The following is a 20129-nucleotide window of genomic DNA, read 5'->3' as shown; positions in this document are numbered from 1 at the left end:
CATTGGGAGTAACAGTACCATGGAGAATTCAGCAGTGTCTGGGAAAAGCAGAACCCAGGAAGGCAAGACCTGACGTGGCTATCGCTGTGGTGGAGGCAAGCGTGGAAAGGAGACTAGAAGCAGGTTCATGCAAAAAAGGCAATGGTGTTTATTATACACACATTGAGAAGCGACGTTTAAACATTGGATTTATATATAAAAAAAGAAAGGAAAATAATGTGTCCAGGAGTGAATTCTCAATTTTGGTTATTGAGGTTTTGAGGAACCCTTTTTAAGCATGTCTTGCCCTCATGTAGATTTTCAGTTGTACAGTGTTCGCCATGAGAAACAGCACATAGACACATCTAACCACAGGTGTCACCTGTGCTATGGCCATGTATAGGGCTGAAGACTCCCTAGTTAAAAACACAGGCTGTGATTTTTTTAATTTTTTTGAGACCCAAATTCCATTTGGTTTAAATTATCTTGTGTCTGGGATGCAAATATGGGAAATGCAAAGAAACAGGGAAGGAATATTGCGAAAGGAATACAGTGAAGGGCAATTCTCAGTCTTATATAAAGCTGGCATGCTAATATATTGATGATTGATAAGACTAGACTCTTACCCTTAGTTTTGGTTTGCAGATGCTAAGAAGCCTTTCTGAACTGGGAAGTTCTCGACAATTTTCCACTTTCTTGTATGCAGCAGAGCGGCTTTACCCAGCCAGGATGGGGAGGGTGCCAGTGCGTTCCTGCTGAGAGTGGGGAGCAAGGACTGAGGATATGCCAGCTACATGTTTCTGAGAGATTAACTAGGTCAACAGCCCAACACTGACTTGTTGCATTAATAAAATATCTATTGAACAGGTCCAAAAGGTTTTGCATTTTCTTTCCAGCATAAAAACAGTGTATTGTACATGCTTTGATACTGAATTGTACCCTTACCCAAAGGAAATAAACAGTGAAGCATTGGAAAGATAGCATTAATCACCATAGCTTTACATCACAATAGAAAACCATTGCTGTCACACCAAACAACCCACCATAAGGCTGTGTATGTCACATAATTTTGAAGTACTGTGTTGCCCAGGCATGATGCCTTCAAGTAGCACTAAACCAAATACAGTTCTGTTCTGGAAGTGTCTGTCAAACAGGCATAGCAGGCTTCTATGCACTGTGCCTACATAATTGGTAGTTCAAATAGGTGCCATTTTAGGAGCAGAAATACTTTTTCTTATAATTTTTCTCTATGCTTTAAACTGTCAAACTGTAGTTTTTCCTTTTCACACATCATTTCCAGTAATAAAGGTTCTGTAGGCCAAATTATGACTTTGTTTACCTCCATGCAATTGCAATTAGCAATTGGAAAAATCCGTGCTCAGGGTTGACTGATCCCAATGATTTGTAGTCAATGTAGCTCTACATCAGTAAATGAAAGGATAATATCCTCTACTAGCTTTCATTTAGTGGTGACGGTAGGTGAGATGGAAAGAGCTCAGCTTGACGGCCCAGAGCCCAGGGGAAGCATGCAACCTGGTTTTGAATAAAATGTTTTCTCTGTAAGAGGAATAAATGGGACAGGAGAAAGATACTCTCACACGAATGTTTCTGAAGAGCTCCTTTTTGGAGTCAAAGTCCTTTAAAAACAGTTTCAAAGCAGCAGCACAGACTAGTTGCATCAAATCTCCCACTGGTCTGAAGCCAATGAAGCAGTTGGTCCCATGGATGGATCTAAGCAGATCTGTTCTTATCAATACTGCCAGCCTTCATAGAAAAGAATAAACATTACCATCAGATAAGTTTATTTAGTCATATATGTGTGTGTGTGTGTATATATATATATATATATATATGCACTCAGTAGAAAGACTACTTGCGCATAAGATTTCCACTTGCAGATGGGAATTGCCTAGCCAATCCACTTTGGAGGAATCTTTAAAGCTTAAAAAATATAATTTACTTGAAAAGTAAATTAGAGCCTGACAGATAGAAGAGTAAACAGATCCTCCCTCCAAAGAACTACAGCTGACATATAGACGGGTTACCACCAGTGCCTCCTCCTGGTGAAGGAGTATGGTTAAAGTCTGGTGACATTTTCTAATGAGAAGATCTGTCTGCTTTCTTCAACTGCAGTGATGAAGATGACCTTCCTCCAGCACTGGCAGCAGCAGCAGCAGCATCCACACCCGTATCCTCAGCATCTCCTGGGTCACAGAAAACATGTACGCCACAGACGTCAGAAGGACAAGCACAGGTTTCACCTGGTGGCAAGGTAATATACAAAGAAATGAGCTTTTGTCAGTTGGGAGAGTATTCAGAAAAGGTGGGAGGGAGTGGCAGATATCATGTTTTCCTTAGATGGAGTAATTCTACATTTAGGAGTAGTTTTTAATGCAGAGTTGTAGTAAGTTTAACCTGTTGTATAAGGGAATATTTAAAGCTTGCTCCAAGACCCAACTAAAACCTATAATAGTTTTTCACCAATATTAGGGGGGCGCTGGATCAGGATTAAATTAATATTTACCTTAATTTCAAAGGTGCATAATTTTGTTGTCTCTCTTTCCTGAGTAGCCAATACTTAATAAATGGTGTGAAATTTGAAATCCATTTGGCAATCTATGCTTTAAGGTATAAAGAAACAATCAAACAAAAAGCCCCCCAAATGAAACAGAAAGCCCCAACAACCAACTGAATTACAGAAATACAGTGTCTTTTTCAACGCTGGGTTTCTGTGTTGTCTTTAGAGTTCCACAGACGCTGGAAGTACCTTCGCTTTGGAACCAGGTGACCTTCTGATGGATTTCACAGAGGCCACACCTATGGTAAATAATTTCAGTTTGCCACCAAAAAAATGTGAAAGTTTTCAGTAATTTGCCTGCAGCTAAAATGAATGGGATATTGTACCATGTGTTGGATAGTGCAAAGGACTGAAGTAAGTTTCCTTGATATTCCGTGGTCCTGAGCATCCATCAAACTCAGCTCAGCATCTCTGAAAATCAGTCCACATCAACAAATTTTGTGGCTGATCTTCTGCATGTGATTTTTTTATTGTTGGATGACTTCTCATTTCTCTCTTCTACCTGGGTATACCTTGCTGCACTGGTTTCCCAAGCTTCTTTGTCCCTTTAACGTAAATTCCTAATCTGATCATAGATTTGCTTTTGGCAGTTGTCTGAAAAGTCTCTTCTCCTCACAAGACCTTACCCAATAGCCAATCAAAAGACATATACCTGTACTTTCATGTTTCATTAGCAGAGTGCTTTGCTTCACTTTAAGGCAAAATAGTCTATAATGTATTAACTTCTTTTTTTAGAAGTATGTGATTTGTGATTTTGCTTAAAAGCCAAGGAAAGATACTGGTCCCACTGAAGTCAAAATGCCTCTTGCCTTAGTGATCTCAGGCTTTCAGCTCAGATTCTCAGCAGACTACTTGAAGGATCACAGTATGAGCCTTAACTTTCTCCAAGACATCTTGCATTGGAAATAGCTTTAATGTCAGGTAGCAACTCTGCTGTCCAAAGACATTTTTGCTGTCTTCTAGAAACCATATTTAAAGCATACAAGAAGCATGACATGGACAGCACTATGTGTTTGGCATAAACCTTTTTGTATTAGAGTACTTACATTCGAGGCATTGCTTTCACTACATGGTTAGGAGCTATTTTACAGTATTAGAAAGGCTCTGTGGGAATGTGCCTTTTCTTTGGAGACTGTATTGTATCTGTCTGTAAATAACTGCCTGTGTCCTGTTACCATTGGATGAGAGATGTGGCTTCCCCTGTCAGTCTAAAGAGGTGAAGGCTTATCCTTCCTAGGCCCCTCCCTGCTTGCAAAAGGGATGTGAATATTCAGCTGCAGCTTTTTGGCTTCAAAGGCATTCTGAGGTAGTCTTTATAACTAAAGACTTGCTGCTGTGGATGGGTAAATAGGTTTGATGCAGGGGACTGTGCGGGGGCTATGGAGCAGCTGGGACTGTCAATGTTACATTGCAGCTTGGGAATGGACACCAGCTCTAGAAGGATAGAAAGATCTGCAAAGCTGTTCTCTCTTAAGCAGCTTCAAGCATGTGGAATTGTTTCTTCACAAAGTCCTTGAGGATACTTGATGGTCTCTCTAATGCTTCAGGGGGTTCAATAAGCATGTTCTTCACCTTCCATTGACATGCTGTCTGCACCCACCCTGTTTCTCCTGACCCTCTTCTTATCTTTGCCCTTCAACCAAGTCAGCTTTGTGCCCTAAGACTTTCACAGTGCAGGTGTTATATCTCTGAACTGTGGCAAACTGAAATTTAAGGGGCCTTCTAGCTCCTTGAGCCCCTGGGTCTCCTTGGTGGGAGAACTGTTCCAGCACTAGCAGCTATGGCGACAGCACAGCACTTACTGCTGCTACATCCACCATATAGGAGTGACCTGCTTTTGCACCTGAAAATACCATTGCAGACTGAGGAGCATCTATGGAAATGAGGTTTACCTGGAAGCTCCTTGAATGGTGGATGATGGAACTATTCCATTTCAGAAAGTGACAGGAAGAGATGCATTTAAGGTGAACAATTCCGATTGCTCCCTTACATTTCCGGGGAAAGGGAAAATTAAAAGGAAGCAAAGTGAGAAAGAGGAGCAGCATTCTGCAGCCTTTTTTAGTAGTTTGGGTTGACAATACACAGGCAGACTGAAACTGGGCTACCTGAAAGGAAGTTGTAGCAAGGTAGATGTTGTTTTTTCCCCAAGTAAGAAGTAATAGGACGAAGGGAAATGGCCTAAAGTTGCACCAGGGGAGGTTTAGACTGGATATTAGGAAAAATTTCTTCACTGAAAGGATTATCTAGCACCGGAACAGGCTGCCCACAGAACTGGTTGTTTCACCATCCCTGGAGGTACTTATAAGACATGTAGATAAGGCACCTAGGCACATGGTTTAGTGGTGAACTTGGCAGTGTTAGGTTTGTGGTTGCGCTTGATGATCTTAAAGTTTTTTTCCAATCTATGTGATTCTGTGATTCTATATAGATTAGATTATCCTCTGTGTTAATAACATGTTTGTGGCTAAACTGTAAGTAATTATCCTTTAGATTTTACTAGTGGATTTCTTATTCTAAAAATCATCAAACCATATCTTACTGTATTAAGCAGATTTTTAAAAAGTGAGTCATGGAGACTTTAGCAACTGAGCTGCTCTAGATAACAGGTTTGGGGTTTGTTTCCCTTTAATAGGAGTCAGCATTAAACACTTTTCCAGCTGAGGATTTAGGCTTTTTTTCCCAAATATTTGACCCAGTCGTGCTTTCCCATTTCCTGCTCCCTATCCGCTGACACAATTTGTCACACTGTATGTTCATAAACTAACCTTCCATTATTTTCTTGGCTTTAATATTTTGGAGAGATGTACTGCAGAGCATCAATCAACCCTTTCTGTTTTGTTTAACATCTATAAAGGTCATCTTGTTCTCTACAGAGCAGTTATTGTTTACAGACCTTTCTCTGTAGCTTCACTGGCTACAGGCTGCTCTCAATTGAGGTTTGAATGAAAAGTTTACTCTTCAGGGAGAGAGGCTCCAAGCTAAAGCAAGCTATGGGAAATGCATAGCTCTGAGCCAGTCTGATTATTTCATTATTCTGTTGTGATAACATGTGCTGTCATTTGAGGGTCAAGATGGTGTAGAGCTTACGTTGTGTTGCTGTCAAGTCAGTGGTGGTATGCTGGTTTTGCATGCTATGACCTGGCCCTTGGGAGGTTGCTTGTTAATTGCACCCATTTGTTTCACATTCAGTGACAGGTACAATGTCTAAGAAGGTCATTCATGCTGCCTGATTTGGGGCATTTGCCTGAGGTGATAGGGTTAGAAGTTCAGGTTCCTACATAGTCAGGGGATTTCCTGCAGAGGGGCATTCAGAGCCATCTTCTTAGACTAGAGAATCTAAGGCACCTAAATTGGACACCTAAAATGAATTGTGGGGGTGTGTGTGATGTGTGTGTCATGATGTTTGCTGCCAAAATTCTCCAGTTCACTGGAGAAGAGTTAATTTAAAGCAGTTTTAGACATCCTCCCTTCTGTAATGTTACCGGTTGAGAGTGATTAATAATCACTGACTCAGCTGCATGATCTTCATTGTTCAGTGTCTAATCATTGATGCTTCTTGATGGCTTTGGGTTTTATGCATGTTTTGCTGCTGTTGCCCATACAGTGGAAGCTTTAATACATGCTGAGAGTTACAGTTAGAAGTGGAGCTCACAAAACGAAATTATAATATAAAAATGGAAGGATTACTGAATGGATTGGGTTAATAGAATTCATGCAGCTGTCCATGCAGGAATCAGAGCACTCAAATTTGTCCACCCGGTCAGTCTCGAGGAGCTACTGTGATATGTACAAGAACCAGCTGAGCTCTAATAGTCACTTAGTCATCAATACTTAGATTGCCAGTAACAGCAGGGCAATTATGAGGCAGACTGATTTCAGGAAATAATTTTTCAGGAGAAATAACATACATTTACTAATGCAGATTGCCTAGAAGGAAAGGTATCCTTTTGTGCTCTGCACTCCTCAAACCATGTGGTTTATTCATGCTTCCATTAATTTTTCAAGTAAATCCTACAACTAATTGACTGCAACACATTACTTGTCCTTAAAATCATTATAACATATGCAGAAGAAAATCCCTGTCTTTTTGTACTACTGAATTGTGACTTTGAGCACTGTACATGAGTTGTATGTAAGCAAGATTCAATTCTTTCTGCTTCTGTGTTTCACAAAAGAAGTGGATTTTAGAAAATAATACAGCATTATATATTAAGAATTTTGAGCATTCTTAGTGTTGTTTATTGAAATTAGTTTTATCAGTGTAGTAGGCTTTTTCTGCCACCAGCCTCTTTGATTTGACCCAATGGAGTAGGACAGGAGAAATAAGAATGACAAGGTTTATACACAAAATGGAGCTAATGGACTAAAGTTTATAATGCAAGGTGGATGGTTAGGACTAAATCATGATCACATCTGAATAGATATCAAAAAACACTGATTTATAGCTGGCTATATACTTGCAAACTACAAGCATTCTTACTTCTTGATGTATTAAGTGAACAAATTGCTAGAGCTTCACCTGCCATCTATTGGTGAAAAACGGGAAGTAGAAAATTTTTTGCCTTATCAAAACAAGATGCAACGTTTAAGAGGTATAAATCATCAGTATGATAGTTGAAAAAAATAAATGGTCTTCAGTTTAAAACTAGATATTTTTATTTAGGATGGGTTGAAAACAAATACTTCTATTTCAGTAATAGCATTACTAGTGCATGCAATCCTATTAGTTGAAAGTGGTCTCACTCTAGTTTTGAGCCTGAAAGAGTACAGAATTCGATGCATTAGCATCTACCATTTTGAAAGCAAAGTGAAGGTAACCAGATCAAAAGCCAGTCATCTCAGGGTGAAGCTGTACTTTAAGGAAGTACAGTAACTTGATGGTGATAAAACATCCTTGCAAACTCTAAGTGGATAAAGTGAGCAAGGGGTAGTGAGTGAAAGAGAATGAGTTAAGAATCTCTTCATTCCACTTCCCTTTACAATTTATGATGTCGATAAAGAAGAGTTGATTGAACTTTTAGTTGCTAAATTTTTGTGACACTTTTGCAAGGTTGCAATAAGCCAAATAACAGAGTGGGAAATGAGTTCAGTATTTCCTACCCTCATTTTAAAGAACATCTCACAGTGCAAAACAATTTTTCCAAGGAAGAGAGACAAACATATCAAACCCTAATACCTCCACAACCAGTCCTTTTGGCACTGAATTCTAAACAAAAGCAGCTATAATGTAATTCAAGACTAATATTTGATAAGAGTGTTAGATAGCCTGTATATATCATCTAGCTGGCTGAAAGTATAGATCAAGTATCTCTGCATGCCCTAGAGGTCTTTAAAACCTCTCAGTCAGAAACAAATTCATAAATGCTTTATTTATGATGAACTACATACAGAAGATAAAATAGGTCTTCTCAAGAAACTTATGAAGGCTGTGTGATATATTTCAGGATTAGAAGGTTTTTCCTTTTACATCTTCATAACACACACACACACAAAACTCCAAAACATTTCTTAGTACAAGATGAATTGGAAGCAATAACTCTGACCTGGATTCAAAGGAGTGTTCAAAAATGCCATTTTCCAAGCCAGCTTCTCAATTAACAGTATTAGCACATTCAAGTTTACACACAATGGCCAATTATGAGCAAAAGAATCTGTACAAGAGAATTAGTTTGTCAGTTATATGTACAGATAAGAACCCAAAGCAGTAAGCAACAGGGGAAATGTACATTTATTCCCAGTTTCAACTTCATGCCCTTTAACTCCACATTAAGCTAAGAAAAAGCAAAGAATAGCAATTGCTAAAGCAAACAACTTTAATATAAAAAAACCCTGTAGCAACAGGCAATAAATCTAGTTCCATATGAACTCAAGGAATACTCTGAATTTACTGATATTGCAAAGGACCGTTTTTTCTACTGCAAGAAAAGGGCATCAACTAGATAAGAGCACAGTTCAAAGGGGTGCACTCTAATGCCCAGTCAAATTCAGTATGAGACATATGACTGAGGGTTTGCAGAAAGTCCTCAGTGGTGCATGCAGAGCAAGGCTCCTCGGAGCACCCAGCCTGAACCAAGCAAATGCAAATTACCTGAGCATCATTTAGGTTGTATAAAGCATGCTAATAACTAGGGAAGGGACTTAGTGCGTTTAAAACCAATCATGGCACTTGGGCAGCCAGCATAATGGGTGAATACGTTTTGGATTGTTTTATCACACTCCCCGATAGCTGCTGCTTATAGTTTATGCACATAAAGCATATAAATAGGACTTGCAACTAATGTAGCTCTGCACTTTCAGGCTTTATTGGTGGGTGCCAGTCTCATAAGCAGTCTATTGAATTACTAATATGCAAGATAACCGAGTGTCCAGCTCAGAGACTGCCTCTTGGATCTTAGTTTAACATTCATTAAAAAATGTAAAACTGACTGCTACTCAACTATTTGGTGATTTGCTCCCATTCATCTATTACAGAAGGACACACAGAGTCAGTGAAGAAACAGAATGGGAGAATACTAAAAGATTAACTATACACATCTAGATTTAGTTTTTATTTTGCCTCTACTGTAAGTAATTTAAATTCATTGGCTTAATGATTTTTCCCCTGTTATCTGTACATTGAGCAGAACAACTTATGCGATCTGTAAATATATGACAGACAGTTCAACACTTCCCTGTTTCTTTAACTAATTACAAGTGAATTCAGCAAGAAATAAAAAGATCTACAAAGTGAAATCCATTGCTGACTTTATACCAGTGGGCACCATGATAAACTGGATACAATGTGTACATGAACAAGAAAAGGTACCAAAAAGAGGGGAAGGTGTTAAACGGAAAAAAAAGTGCAGGGAAAATTCTGCAGTGTGCCTACTTTGTGTGTTCTAATTCACTGATATTAAATAATGAATGGCCCACTGGATAGCTTTTTATAAAACCTGGCATGCAGGTAAGGGTGGAAAGTCATAAGGCAGTTTGGATCAAGAGGGTGTAAGTTTTTCTCTGAGAGGTGATAAATTCTGCCACATACAATTATTTTTAGTCTGTCACCTTTGTACCTTGTAAGATGATGTCTCAACTGTCCTCCAGCGTTCCCTGTGCCTGCCCCATGCCTGAAAAAAATGATAAAATAAGTAAAGCCTGTCCTTAAATCTGGTTTTTGCCACATCAAGAAATCAGAACTGGTCCTGGAGCTTAAAACTTTGGCTGGACTCCATAGCAGGCCTACCACATGGTGAGAGCTCGTTTGAGGAGACATTTGCACCAGAAAACTGGTGGGTCTTTTACCACCTGTGTGCCTGCAGGGAGATAAAGTCAGGAAAATAGCTTAGATAACCACTAGTGCTCCTTGACTGAAGTCTGTGATATTATTGCATAGTGGCACGATGTTTGCTGCGCCTCTGCAATGGGTTGTTTGATGGCCATTTGCAGATCTGCCTGTGAAGCTGGACAACTGAGGTTATGGTGACACAGCTGTTACACATAGGTCTTTCTGTAGATGGGTTGCTGGATGGTTTCTTTTTTCCCAGCTTCCCTAGTGGGGCTGTGACAGGAGCTGGATCACTGATTCAGCTGAACACTAACCTCACAAACAAAATGACTTAGCTATAGGTTCTCCTGTGGACTGTAGAAGTGATAAAGTACATTTGCAAACAGTGTAGTTTCTGAAGTAGTACTCCAAATAGGATTACTATGGCTGTTGAAGTAACTTTAAGATGAAGTTTGATCAGTATGAGAGGGAGTCTAGGGTGTGCTTGACTGCAATAACAGTAACTTGAGGCCAGCTGACAGGCAATATCTTAGGGAGGTTGCTCCCTTATTAATGATGCAGAGCATCTGAAACTGCCAAATACCATAGACAGGGCAGTGCAAGACTGTGTGCTTCTCTTTTAGTGTAATTAGTGCAATAACCATTTTTAGCTTTTCTAAGTGCCTCTGAAGTGATATAGATTGCCACCACTTCAGCAGTGGTTGGGAAAATCAGAAACTTGAGAATCATAAACAGTATTGTAGCTTAAGAAATATAAAATAAGAAAATGCTACATTCAATCTCTTTCTTCTGCCTCCTCATCAAAAACCTGTTCATTCCATGACAGTAGCGGCTTTCTCTTTTGCTGAAAATCAACATCAAAGTAAGAGAAGGAGATCAAGTAAATGCAAACAAGCAGATTTTAAACTGGCTGACAGCTACCTCCTGCTTCAAGCTGAGAAGGCAAATCTTTAGCAAATCATTTAGAACATGCTCATTGTTACAAATCAGGTCTGATATGTTCAATCATACTTTTGCTCAGTATCTTTTTATTTTATTTCAGATTATTTTATTTTTCAAGTGAATGTGTTTCATGTCCTCAGCAGTAGTAAGCAGGTGTAACGTTGCCAAGGAAGAATAAAAGTGAACAATAGATATATAGAGCTTTTCAGACAGTGCATCAACTTTTGGATGTACTGGCTAACTCTTCTGTTCCACTCTGCAGTAATTTAAGTAATAGAAAAAATGTTCCGCTTCTGTGCAAAAGCCTACTTCAAACTAGGTATATCGTTTTATGTTTGCTCTCAATGAGACAAGTATAGTGATGAAGCTATTATGGCTCAAAGTCTTCTGATGAAGGCCTATTAATCACTTTTCCTAGGCCTGAGAAGTATATAATTTCTTTTGTCTCAGCAGCTGTGAAGTTCATAATCTCTCTTCCTCAGTGTGATTAGTGACAATTGCATTTAGAATCCAGTGAGTAACTATTGTGTGTTTGTTTTCATTCCTACGCACTAATGAATTGATATATGTGTAATTCTAATTCACATTGTTCCAATTTGATAGCAAGTGTGATGCTAACTGGTTGGGCTGTTCTGTGGAATTTCAATTGAATGCCTCCAAGCTCCAACAGAAAATGGAAACATCTGCTTTCCGAGCTGTTTTTTGGCTGGTTGGGTGCCTCAACTTGTAAAACCCGCAAAAAGAGCAAGTAAATTTTCTTTTTATTTGTCATTCAATTAAATTGAACTGATAGGAAATATTTTTTTTTTCATCTTCTTTGGTCAAAGTAAAAGCTGTTTGTCTACATTTTCTTTCAAAAGCCTGTATTTTGGAAAACATCCTGAACCAAATGTCAGGGAATACTAAGAAGGGTAGAGAGAAGGATCAAGGCGGTTTGAAGTGTTTTCATTTCAGCAGTTGTGAAGTGTTTCAGTTTCAACTAATGCTTGTTAATTAATTTCAATGAACTCATGTTTCCAACCAAAACTTCTTTTCTTAATTAGGCACTAAAAACTCCTCTGACAAAATGATGAGTGAAACCATTTAGAATATATATTTTTTAATACAAAGAAAATTGAATCGGCACAGATTCTTTTCCAACACTTTCAGTTTGAATAAACAGGCATTTTCTGATGAGGATTCCCAAGTAGTTCCAGTAGCAGTGCCTTCTGATGAACCACAAGTGGTACCTAAGTGACCAGAGATTTTCTCTAGTGGCCTATCTACTGATTTGTCCTCTTCTTTTTACTGTTATCCACAACAGTGTGAAAATCCCCTAATGAAGCATAACACCTATTCATTTGTTGTAGTCTGTCTCCTAGCAAGCAAAACCAGACCAGAGACCCCATCACCAGCTTGTGAGATTTACATCAGGACAGATCTTTTGTTTTGACTTTGCACAGAGCCTAGTACAAGTTTTGTAAGTGAGAGGAATGGCAGTAGTAGAAATTACCAGTAAGTTGAACTGATAAATTTACATAAATCTCAGCATGTCTATGGTAATTCCACAGTCTCTGTGCCATGTCCCAAATATTGGAGATCATAGAGGAAAATTGTAATTTAACTGTGGAAGGAAGAATACAGGAGTTGTTTAGTTCAAGGTAACAAACTGTCGTGATAATTGGATTGAAAACCACTGAACTTGGTAGAAACTGTCTTCTTCTGTTCATTACCCCATTACCCTCTGGAAACAAAATCCTGAACTGTATTGGGCTGAGGAAGAAAATTTCTACATAGGTAGATGTCCTATATATCCAATTTAAAATCAGATTACTAGAAAACGGTCCTTGCGTACTCCTTAGAGTTATTCCTTGGAACTTGTCCACAGAACTGTGGAATAACTGTGGATTTATGGCTTGTTTTATGGCTTGGCATCTGTCTCATTCTCAGCAACCCAAGGCCAAATCCCCCCACTGTCTAGGAGGAACATCCAGTGAGGTCATGAAGTGAACCCCTACAGAACTCTTTTCCCAAGTTAATGCCATTTATTGATCCCCTGCCAAAACATTGGGTAGAGTCTTGCAAGTGCTCTGAAACATCACCTAGCCACTTCTGGCAAAGTGAGAGATTTTACCAGAATGGATTTTGATGAAGGAGCTATCCATACCATCTGGCACACACACCAAGCCATGTGGACATGCTCTGCTGAGAACCCTGTTGGCAGTGCTGGAGAAGGGAAATGTGTGCCAAGCACAGTGGGCTCTTACCACCTGAATTTGTGCACAATTTGGCACTCATCTCATGCTGCAACTGACTAGACCAAACTAGACAGATCAATATCCAGGAAGCTCAAGTGCTCATATCCAGATAAAGTCCATGTGTTTGCATCAGTGGGTGAACTGCCCAGCCTTCAGACAAAGCTTGTTCTCTTGAGAGTGTCTGCGGTCAGCAGAGCCCACGTTTGTATGTGCCTCTAAAGTGATTTTCTCCTTCAGATCTCTCCTGTCTTGCTGCTAGTGGTTTGGGAAAAAGGTTGAAGAAACTGTGCTTTCTCCTTTCTTCCTCACCAAGAGCAGGGGCACTGAGGCAGTGTGGGTAAAGGGCTTTCTTCACATCTACAGCATGTCTGAAGTGGGCATATTCCTGAATCAAGAACAGTTAGTTCCCAAGCTCATAGAGAGCATGCTCAAAAAGCAGCAGGCACAGGATTATAACCAACCAAATAAAAAACCCCAACAAGCCAAAACCCAGCAACAAATCAGAGTGATGCTCCCCTCACCCCCAAAACAGAGTATCCCAGGTCTTAGCTTTCATCTATCGCAGGGCTCTTGGGGAGGAAGTTAAAAGTAACCACTGTAAGCCCCCTCATTGTTCCCCAGTAACGAAGTTGACAGGTTCTGCTCCTCTTACATTTTAGAAACACTTCAGTGTTTTTCTGAGTCGATTGAGTTAACCATAATCTTCCCAGGGACCATAACATTGACAGAGGTTGCCAGACAACAGCATGTTTTGGCCTCCTCCATCAGGACACAGTGCTGGGAAGGGGCCTTGGAGGCAGCACTGCTGGAAACGTGCCTTGCAGGAAATCCCCAGCTCCCAGTTTGGCTTCCCTGTGAGCCCCTGCTGGGGTGGGCAGGAAGATACTGAGCAGCGACCAGCATCTGCCCGTGACATTTCATTCGCAGGGTATTTTTTGCCCTGAAGAAATGCCACAAGCAGACCTCCAGGGAGAGGACTGTCACTGTCTGGCCTTTCTCCCATTTCCCTTTTCTTTTCCTGTTCACTGCAGCATTATAATCTTCAATCGCTTTCACAGAGATGTCTATAATAATGGATCCCCTGGATCCTCTGCCCAATAAACAAATTATGGGGAAGCAGAGCTCTGCTCAAATGATAGAGCAGCTTTACGGCATTGAAAGTGCTGTCATTCCTGGGCCAAGCAGAAGAGTTCTGTACTTTTCTTCTCAGTCCAAAGGAGAAATTTCTGCTGTAATTAAGAATGGGTGAGAGTGAGCCATGTGCTAATAGCCCCAATCAATTGGGATTATCCCTTGGCTGGGACTAATCTCTTTAGCTATGGGACATGCCTGAGTGTAGTGTCTCTGACTGGGAGACTGGCTCTTAAGGTAGCATCCCAATTTATTCTTGAAAAGATGGAAACAAGATGAGAAAAGGAACAAAGGAGCAATACATTTACTTTGATAGTGGATTGCTTTAATGAGGGACTCAGCAGACACAGAGGCATTTGATGTGTTTCATGGCATCGAATTTGCAAAGTATTACAATGCAGGTATCTGTAATCTGTAAATGTATATGTCTAATGAGCTCTTGTGTTTGAACACAACAAGATAAAATTACAGTGAAAACAGAATCTTTGTGTTTTTCCAATGCTTGGTGGCCGATAATATGAATGATTCCATAGCCAAGGGTGTGAGGTTATGAATAAATAGGGTTTTATATGTAACAATCACAAAAGATTTATAGATATGGAATTGGATTTCCTCATGCATGAATCTTAAACCATGCAAAACATTGCTCTTTATAGACTTTCAGCTTCTATTCGAGTTGGTCTTATTTACAGGATCAAATGGTTTTGCATGCACTACATTTAAGGAAGCAGTGTTATGTTTCCACAAGGCGTGTTGGAAAGGGTGACATATTATGCTAGGAAAGGATTATTGTTGTACAGAAGCTTAAGTCAGAGCAGACTTTAGGAATAGTGAGCCTGGCAAATTGCAGCACAGCGCAGCAGTCAGCATGCCTATGTCTATTTGAGGAGATACTAATCCATGAGAGGTCACCAGAATTTGCAGGCAAATGCACTGTTAAAGGCTGCAGTAATCACTAGGACAAGTCACATGCTGAAGTTGAAAATGTGCTCAAGTGTCCTTCTGGACAGATATAAAAGTAGAGCACCAGTCTGTAATTTTAACACTTTTCCTGTAGCTCCACTGACTTTAATCTACCTGTGCTATTCTTTTCCTTTAGAATAATGAACTGTATAAACTCCTGGGGATTTTAGCAGAGCTCAATAGACCAGAAAAATAGGACAAAAAATTAATGCAAAGTATCTCTTACTATCCTGACATTCAAGGAGACTGTGACTGGTTGAATTTCTGGACACTTAAGGACTTTCAGCCAGCTTTTGCTCCTATACAAGTAAAGATTGAAAGCCAAACTATTTGTGTGGGACAAGGGTCAGGCAGTGTGCTGTTTGTGTCAGTCTACCATAACTGCTCAACAGAGGAATGTGATTCTGATACTTTTGAGAAAGTGCGGGTATGTCCCGTGGTTATTAGTCAGCCTTTGATGAAATGTCCCTGGGTCTGAATTCTCTGTGTTAACAAGGCATGGAGGTAATGGATGATGAGCTGTCAGTGTCTACACTTAGAAATAATCAGGCGCGGCTAGTGGTGAGTTTCCATCTGGTAAAGAATGCATGGACAGTCTGCTTGCTGTCAGTAAAATCAGGAAATATATGGCTTACCTGGGGCACTCTCAACTGGCAGAAATCACAATATTCATTTCCTCCTCTTCGTGTTATCCATCTTTAGTGACTTTCTCCTATGACAACAGCCTCCATCTGCAGAAGATGCCACTTGATTTTGTTGTCTGTGCACTGTGATCTAGGCACCTGGCACTGGATCATCGTGGATTTAAGTGGTAAAGACCAAGGGGCAAAACCGGTAACTTTGTAGTAGCTGTCCCAGCAATGCAACTAACTTACTCTGCAGCAGTGTTGGAGAGCTGCCATATCCAGCCAGCCTGCCTACTGCTTTTCATTTGCTACATTTCAGTGTTTTAAGCAAAGACAAGCAAATTCTACAACCTTCAGTCTGCGCCTTAGCCAATACATCAAGACTGCGACATCATTTTGCCTTGCCACATTTTCCTCAGGGGATGGTGACTGGACTGACGGCTCATGCAGATTGTGGTGAGCCCATTTGCTCACCTTCACAGCATCAGCAAGAGTACTGAATATCCTGAGGACTGTGAGAACATGGACACTGTCTTGCTTTTGTCGCATCTGAATTGTTCTTATCCTGTATTATTTTGAAGAATGTCTTCTCAAAAACAGTTCAAGGCAAAGCTACGTTGTAAAAATGACCCAGAACATGTATTCCCTTCCCATGTGCTGCAGAGATGCTGGGCTGACTTAATAACGTTACTGCTGTCATCATCTGTCCCTTCCCACTACCTCCGAAATCACTTTGCTAGTGACCCATAATTACAACCCTTGGAATGAAGAATAACAGAATACTCAGTCTTTAAAGGCAGCACAAGAGGGATACTAGCACCAACATGATTTGCAGGGCTGCCTTTGTAAGGTAGTACAAAAGTTGACATGAAGATTCAGGATTTTATCCGTGACACCTTAACTATTGTGTTTTAGGTAGACCTGCTTGTAAATAACATATGGCTTATATGGTAGCAATAAACTACTACACATTAAGTATATGTGAAATGTTATATCTGCAGCAACACCAAGCTTTAGCAGAAGCTGAACCTTGTAAATCACTCCTACAAACTTCCTTGAGCATCTGTTCGGGAGCCAGAAGTCACTGGAGCACAGCCAAGGAGCCAGGCAGCCACCTCCTGGCAATGCCTCTATGTTAGGAAGGGTTGAGCAAAGTCACTCTTAAGAGGGAGGAAAGTATCTGATGGAGAGGAAAGTATTAGCCCTGTTGTGCAAGCACTCAGTAAGACATCAAGAATGTAGTTCATGCAGCTGGGGCATGTTCTAGGACAGTGGACTCAGCCTGCAGCAAGGTCTAGAGAAGGGCTGCCGTATGTCAGTGAGCAGAGGAATGGCAAGTTCACCATTTGAGAGGACTCCAAGGGAGCTTGGCTCAGCAGGGATACCGTAGGATGTACATGACTTTCAAGGTGGAGTTCTCTCAGTTTTCCAAAAGGAATTATGTGATACCTGTGGGGAGATGGACTCAGTCCTGCAGGTTTGTGGAATCTTGAACCAAGCAGATAAATCTGATGAGTCAAACAGCTGGATTCACTTACATTGGTTCTTATGTGTCAGTGAATGTTGTTCACAGCATGTCCTTGAGCTCCAGTCTCTGCCAGATTTTTGCAAGATGAGCAAGGGAGACCCAAAGACCAGATGGAGCTAGGACAGAGATTTCACAGTATTATCACCCCAGAGGGAGTGACGATAGCAGGGAACATATACGTGTCTCTGGCTTAGTGACTTGTACGGAAACCCATCCTCTTCAGAAACCTCACATTTGGTGCCTTAGGGTATTTTTACAAGTACATTCTGCAAAACTGCCCCTCCTTAATGCGTGTAAATGAAATCTGTTTGCTGACACTGGCACCTGGATGTCATTTCAACAAGCGGAAAAAATCCTGCATCCGATGAGAGGAAGGTGGCCTGTAATGCAATGTGTGTGGGATTCGCACCAAGCAGGGTTCATCAAGGTGTTTAGTTCACACAGCCTTGTCCAAGACTGATTAGCCAATGGTACTGCTGATTTATATCTCTATCCTGTTGCAGGTTTATTGGGCTGCAGTGGTTTGGTCTGATTTTTGCCCTCTCCACCCAGGCAATGACCATGCCTGCCTACCTATCACACTGGTTTTGTTACCACTTGCAAATGGAGTGAACTGAGGTTGACATTACCTGAGTGACCGATCATTGAAGCTGAGAACTACTCCCACTCAAAAAAACTTGTTTGGGAGTATTATATGGTGGAAAATACCAGAAACTATTTGGTTTTACATCTTCCGCCTCATTATTCACTTCAGCCACTGAAATGGTATGACAGCAGACAAGGAGCTGACTGTTACTGAACAATTGCAGAGTCCAGAACTGTATCACTGGCTTTGGCAACCAGGTCTAATGGTTAACTGGTGTTTTTAATGTCACATCACGTCAGGCCTGGGAAATGCTAACGCAATTGTACTCCAGAAGTTTGGGCTGCTGATCTTTCCTAACTTGATGAGTAGAAACAAGTCTCTGTGCTGTACAGATGTGCTGGTATTCAACTTACGTGTTTTGAAATAAAGCACCACACAATATTCCTTTGTCTATATGTGTATACTGAGGGCTGTGTTTATGACACCCCTTCAGGTGTCAGCATCTGCTGTGATGCACAGGAATATAGTGAAGCATTTGGCCTACGCTTTGTCTTCCATCTGGCCAGTGTACAAAGTTACAGTGCAAACCCACTGAGATTACACATTTACTGCGTCACGTTGTAAAGGCCTCCAGTGCAGGGGATGGGAGTGAAGGAAGTGTTGACAGCTGAAAAAGTTACTGGACATTTGTAGAAGGAAAGAAAGTTATTGCAGAGCAGTGAATATAGTGACTACCTCAACAAAATACCCAAAAGTGATATTTAGTTTGTTTTTTTTTTTTTTGTCACAGAAGGACATTTGTAATATTCCCTTCTGATAGAAATACCAAAAATATCTATTTTTCTATCATTTAACTTGATAAAAGTACTCTGTCTCCATCCACTTGTGTTTGCATTTATGAGAAAGTTGCAGGGTGTTTTTCTCCTAACCCATCTAAAAGGCATTTCAGGAAAATACAATTGTTTTTAGTGAGATTTTAAATTCTGCCCAGAAGAACTCTTGGCACAAATGCAGATAAAATAGGAAGGTTCTTGTCCTGTTGTCCCTTTTCTTCCTTTACCCTCCTTCATTCTTCTTTGCAGTAGAAATCCAGCAGAAAATTAGTGCTGTTAACTCTTCTGGTTATGGCAAAGATGCCTCCAGAATATGTCAATTCCATAGACATGTGATAATGCAACAAGAATCTTTCAGTACTAGCAGAAAATTATCCACAGAGGAATAAAATTTGGCTCATTTTCCCACAAAATCAATGTGACTGTAATATTGACTGGTTTTTGGCTTTTTCTCCTGAAAGATTACTCAAGCACTGGACTTTTCCTGAGACTGTGCTGGTCCTTTTTGTATTATTCTTTTCTTTTTTTTTTTATTTCTTTCTTTTCGTTAAGGGTCAACTGTTCTTTTAAGCTGAATAAATTCCCCACTTGCCAAGCTAAATATTCCAGACAAGGAGATCCTTGTCTAGAGTAGTTCTTCTATGGTAATGCACCCTGACCTTTCAAGCAAGGGGCATTTGAGGTTGTGAAACAAGCCCTCAGTATGCGAGATGCCACTGGAACGTAGAACGCGTTCACTCCCCCTTCATGTCATACCCCTTTGACGTGGCAGTTACTTAAGATGGGACCTGCCTTAACGGTTGTTTTATGGTTGTGACTTTGGCTGCAAGACTGTTTTAGCCCTGCAGAGAGAGTAGGCGTGCTTGAAATCGAGTGTTAAAAGTCTGTTTATGCTGTTAGTGAGAGCACAGCTCTGACCTCTGGTTGCTCATGATATTTCTGTAGCCTCTGTGACACCAGTTATTACCATTTGCTCCTGTGGAAGGGACTGTGCCAGAACATGCTCATCTAAGCAGCTCTACAACATGGACACAATTGCTGCACCCACCTGCCACCACAGTAATTTCTGTGCTCAGCTTTAAACTTCAAAGCTATTATTTCTCTCTTTTTGTCTTACACAGAACTAGACAGAATAACTCAGCAACAATCCATGCACTAGTGTTGCTAGTCTGAGCAGCTATAATTCAGCTTCATGAGGCTGACTGTCTTGCACATAGAGATTCCCACCTCCTCTTCCCTCTTCTTTTTCCCCTTGTATTTGCAATCCCAGGTAAAGCCCAGAAACTGCTGAAGGTATCCAGAGGCTGGAGGAACTGAGGGTTTGTGAGAGGTGGTGGTGATGGCTCTACTCTTCTTTTCTCTGTCTCCAGGTGGCATCTTTCAACAGATGCTGCTGCAGCAGGGGAAAGAAAGCACCCAGGAGAAGTTTAGGGTCTACTTCTACCATGTGAGTCAGGAGATG

General features: G+C 40.6%; 1 protein-coding gene across 1 annotated transcript in view; it reads left to right on the top strand.

Moving 5' to 3' along the window:
* The window catches only part of EPB41L4B (erythrocyte membrane protein band 4.1 like 4B), a 167645-nt gene that overhangs the window by 138619 nt on the left and 8897 nt on the right, over positions 1-20129 (top strand). The window contains exons 22-23 of the mRNA XM_065667749.1: positions 2113-2251; positions 2724-2801. Of these exons, the coding sequence (XP_065523821.1) occupies positions 2113-2251; positions 2724-2801 (217 nt within the window). The remainder of the gene's footprint in view (positions 1-2112; positions 2252-2723; positions 2802-20129) is intronic.

The sequence above is a fragment of the Lathamus discolor genome, chromosome 2 (genome assembly GCF_037157495.1).
Source record: "Lathamus discolor isolate bLatDis1 chromosome 2, bLatDis1.hap1, whole genome shotgun sequence".
NCBI lineage: Eukaryota > Metazoa > Chordata > Aves > Psittaciformes > Psittacidae > Lathamus > Lathamus discolor.
The sequence above is the reverse complement of the archived record's forward strand: the minus strand, read 5'-3'. Positions and strand labels throughout refer to the sequence as shown.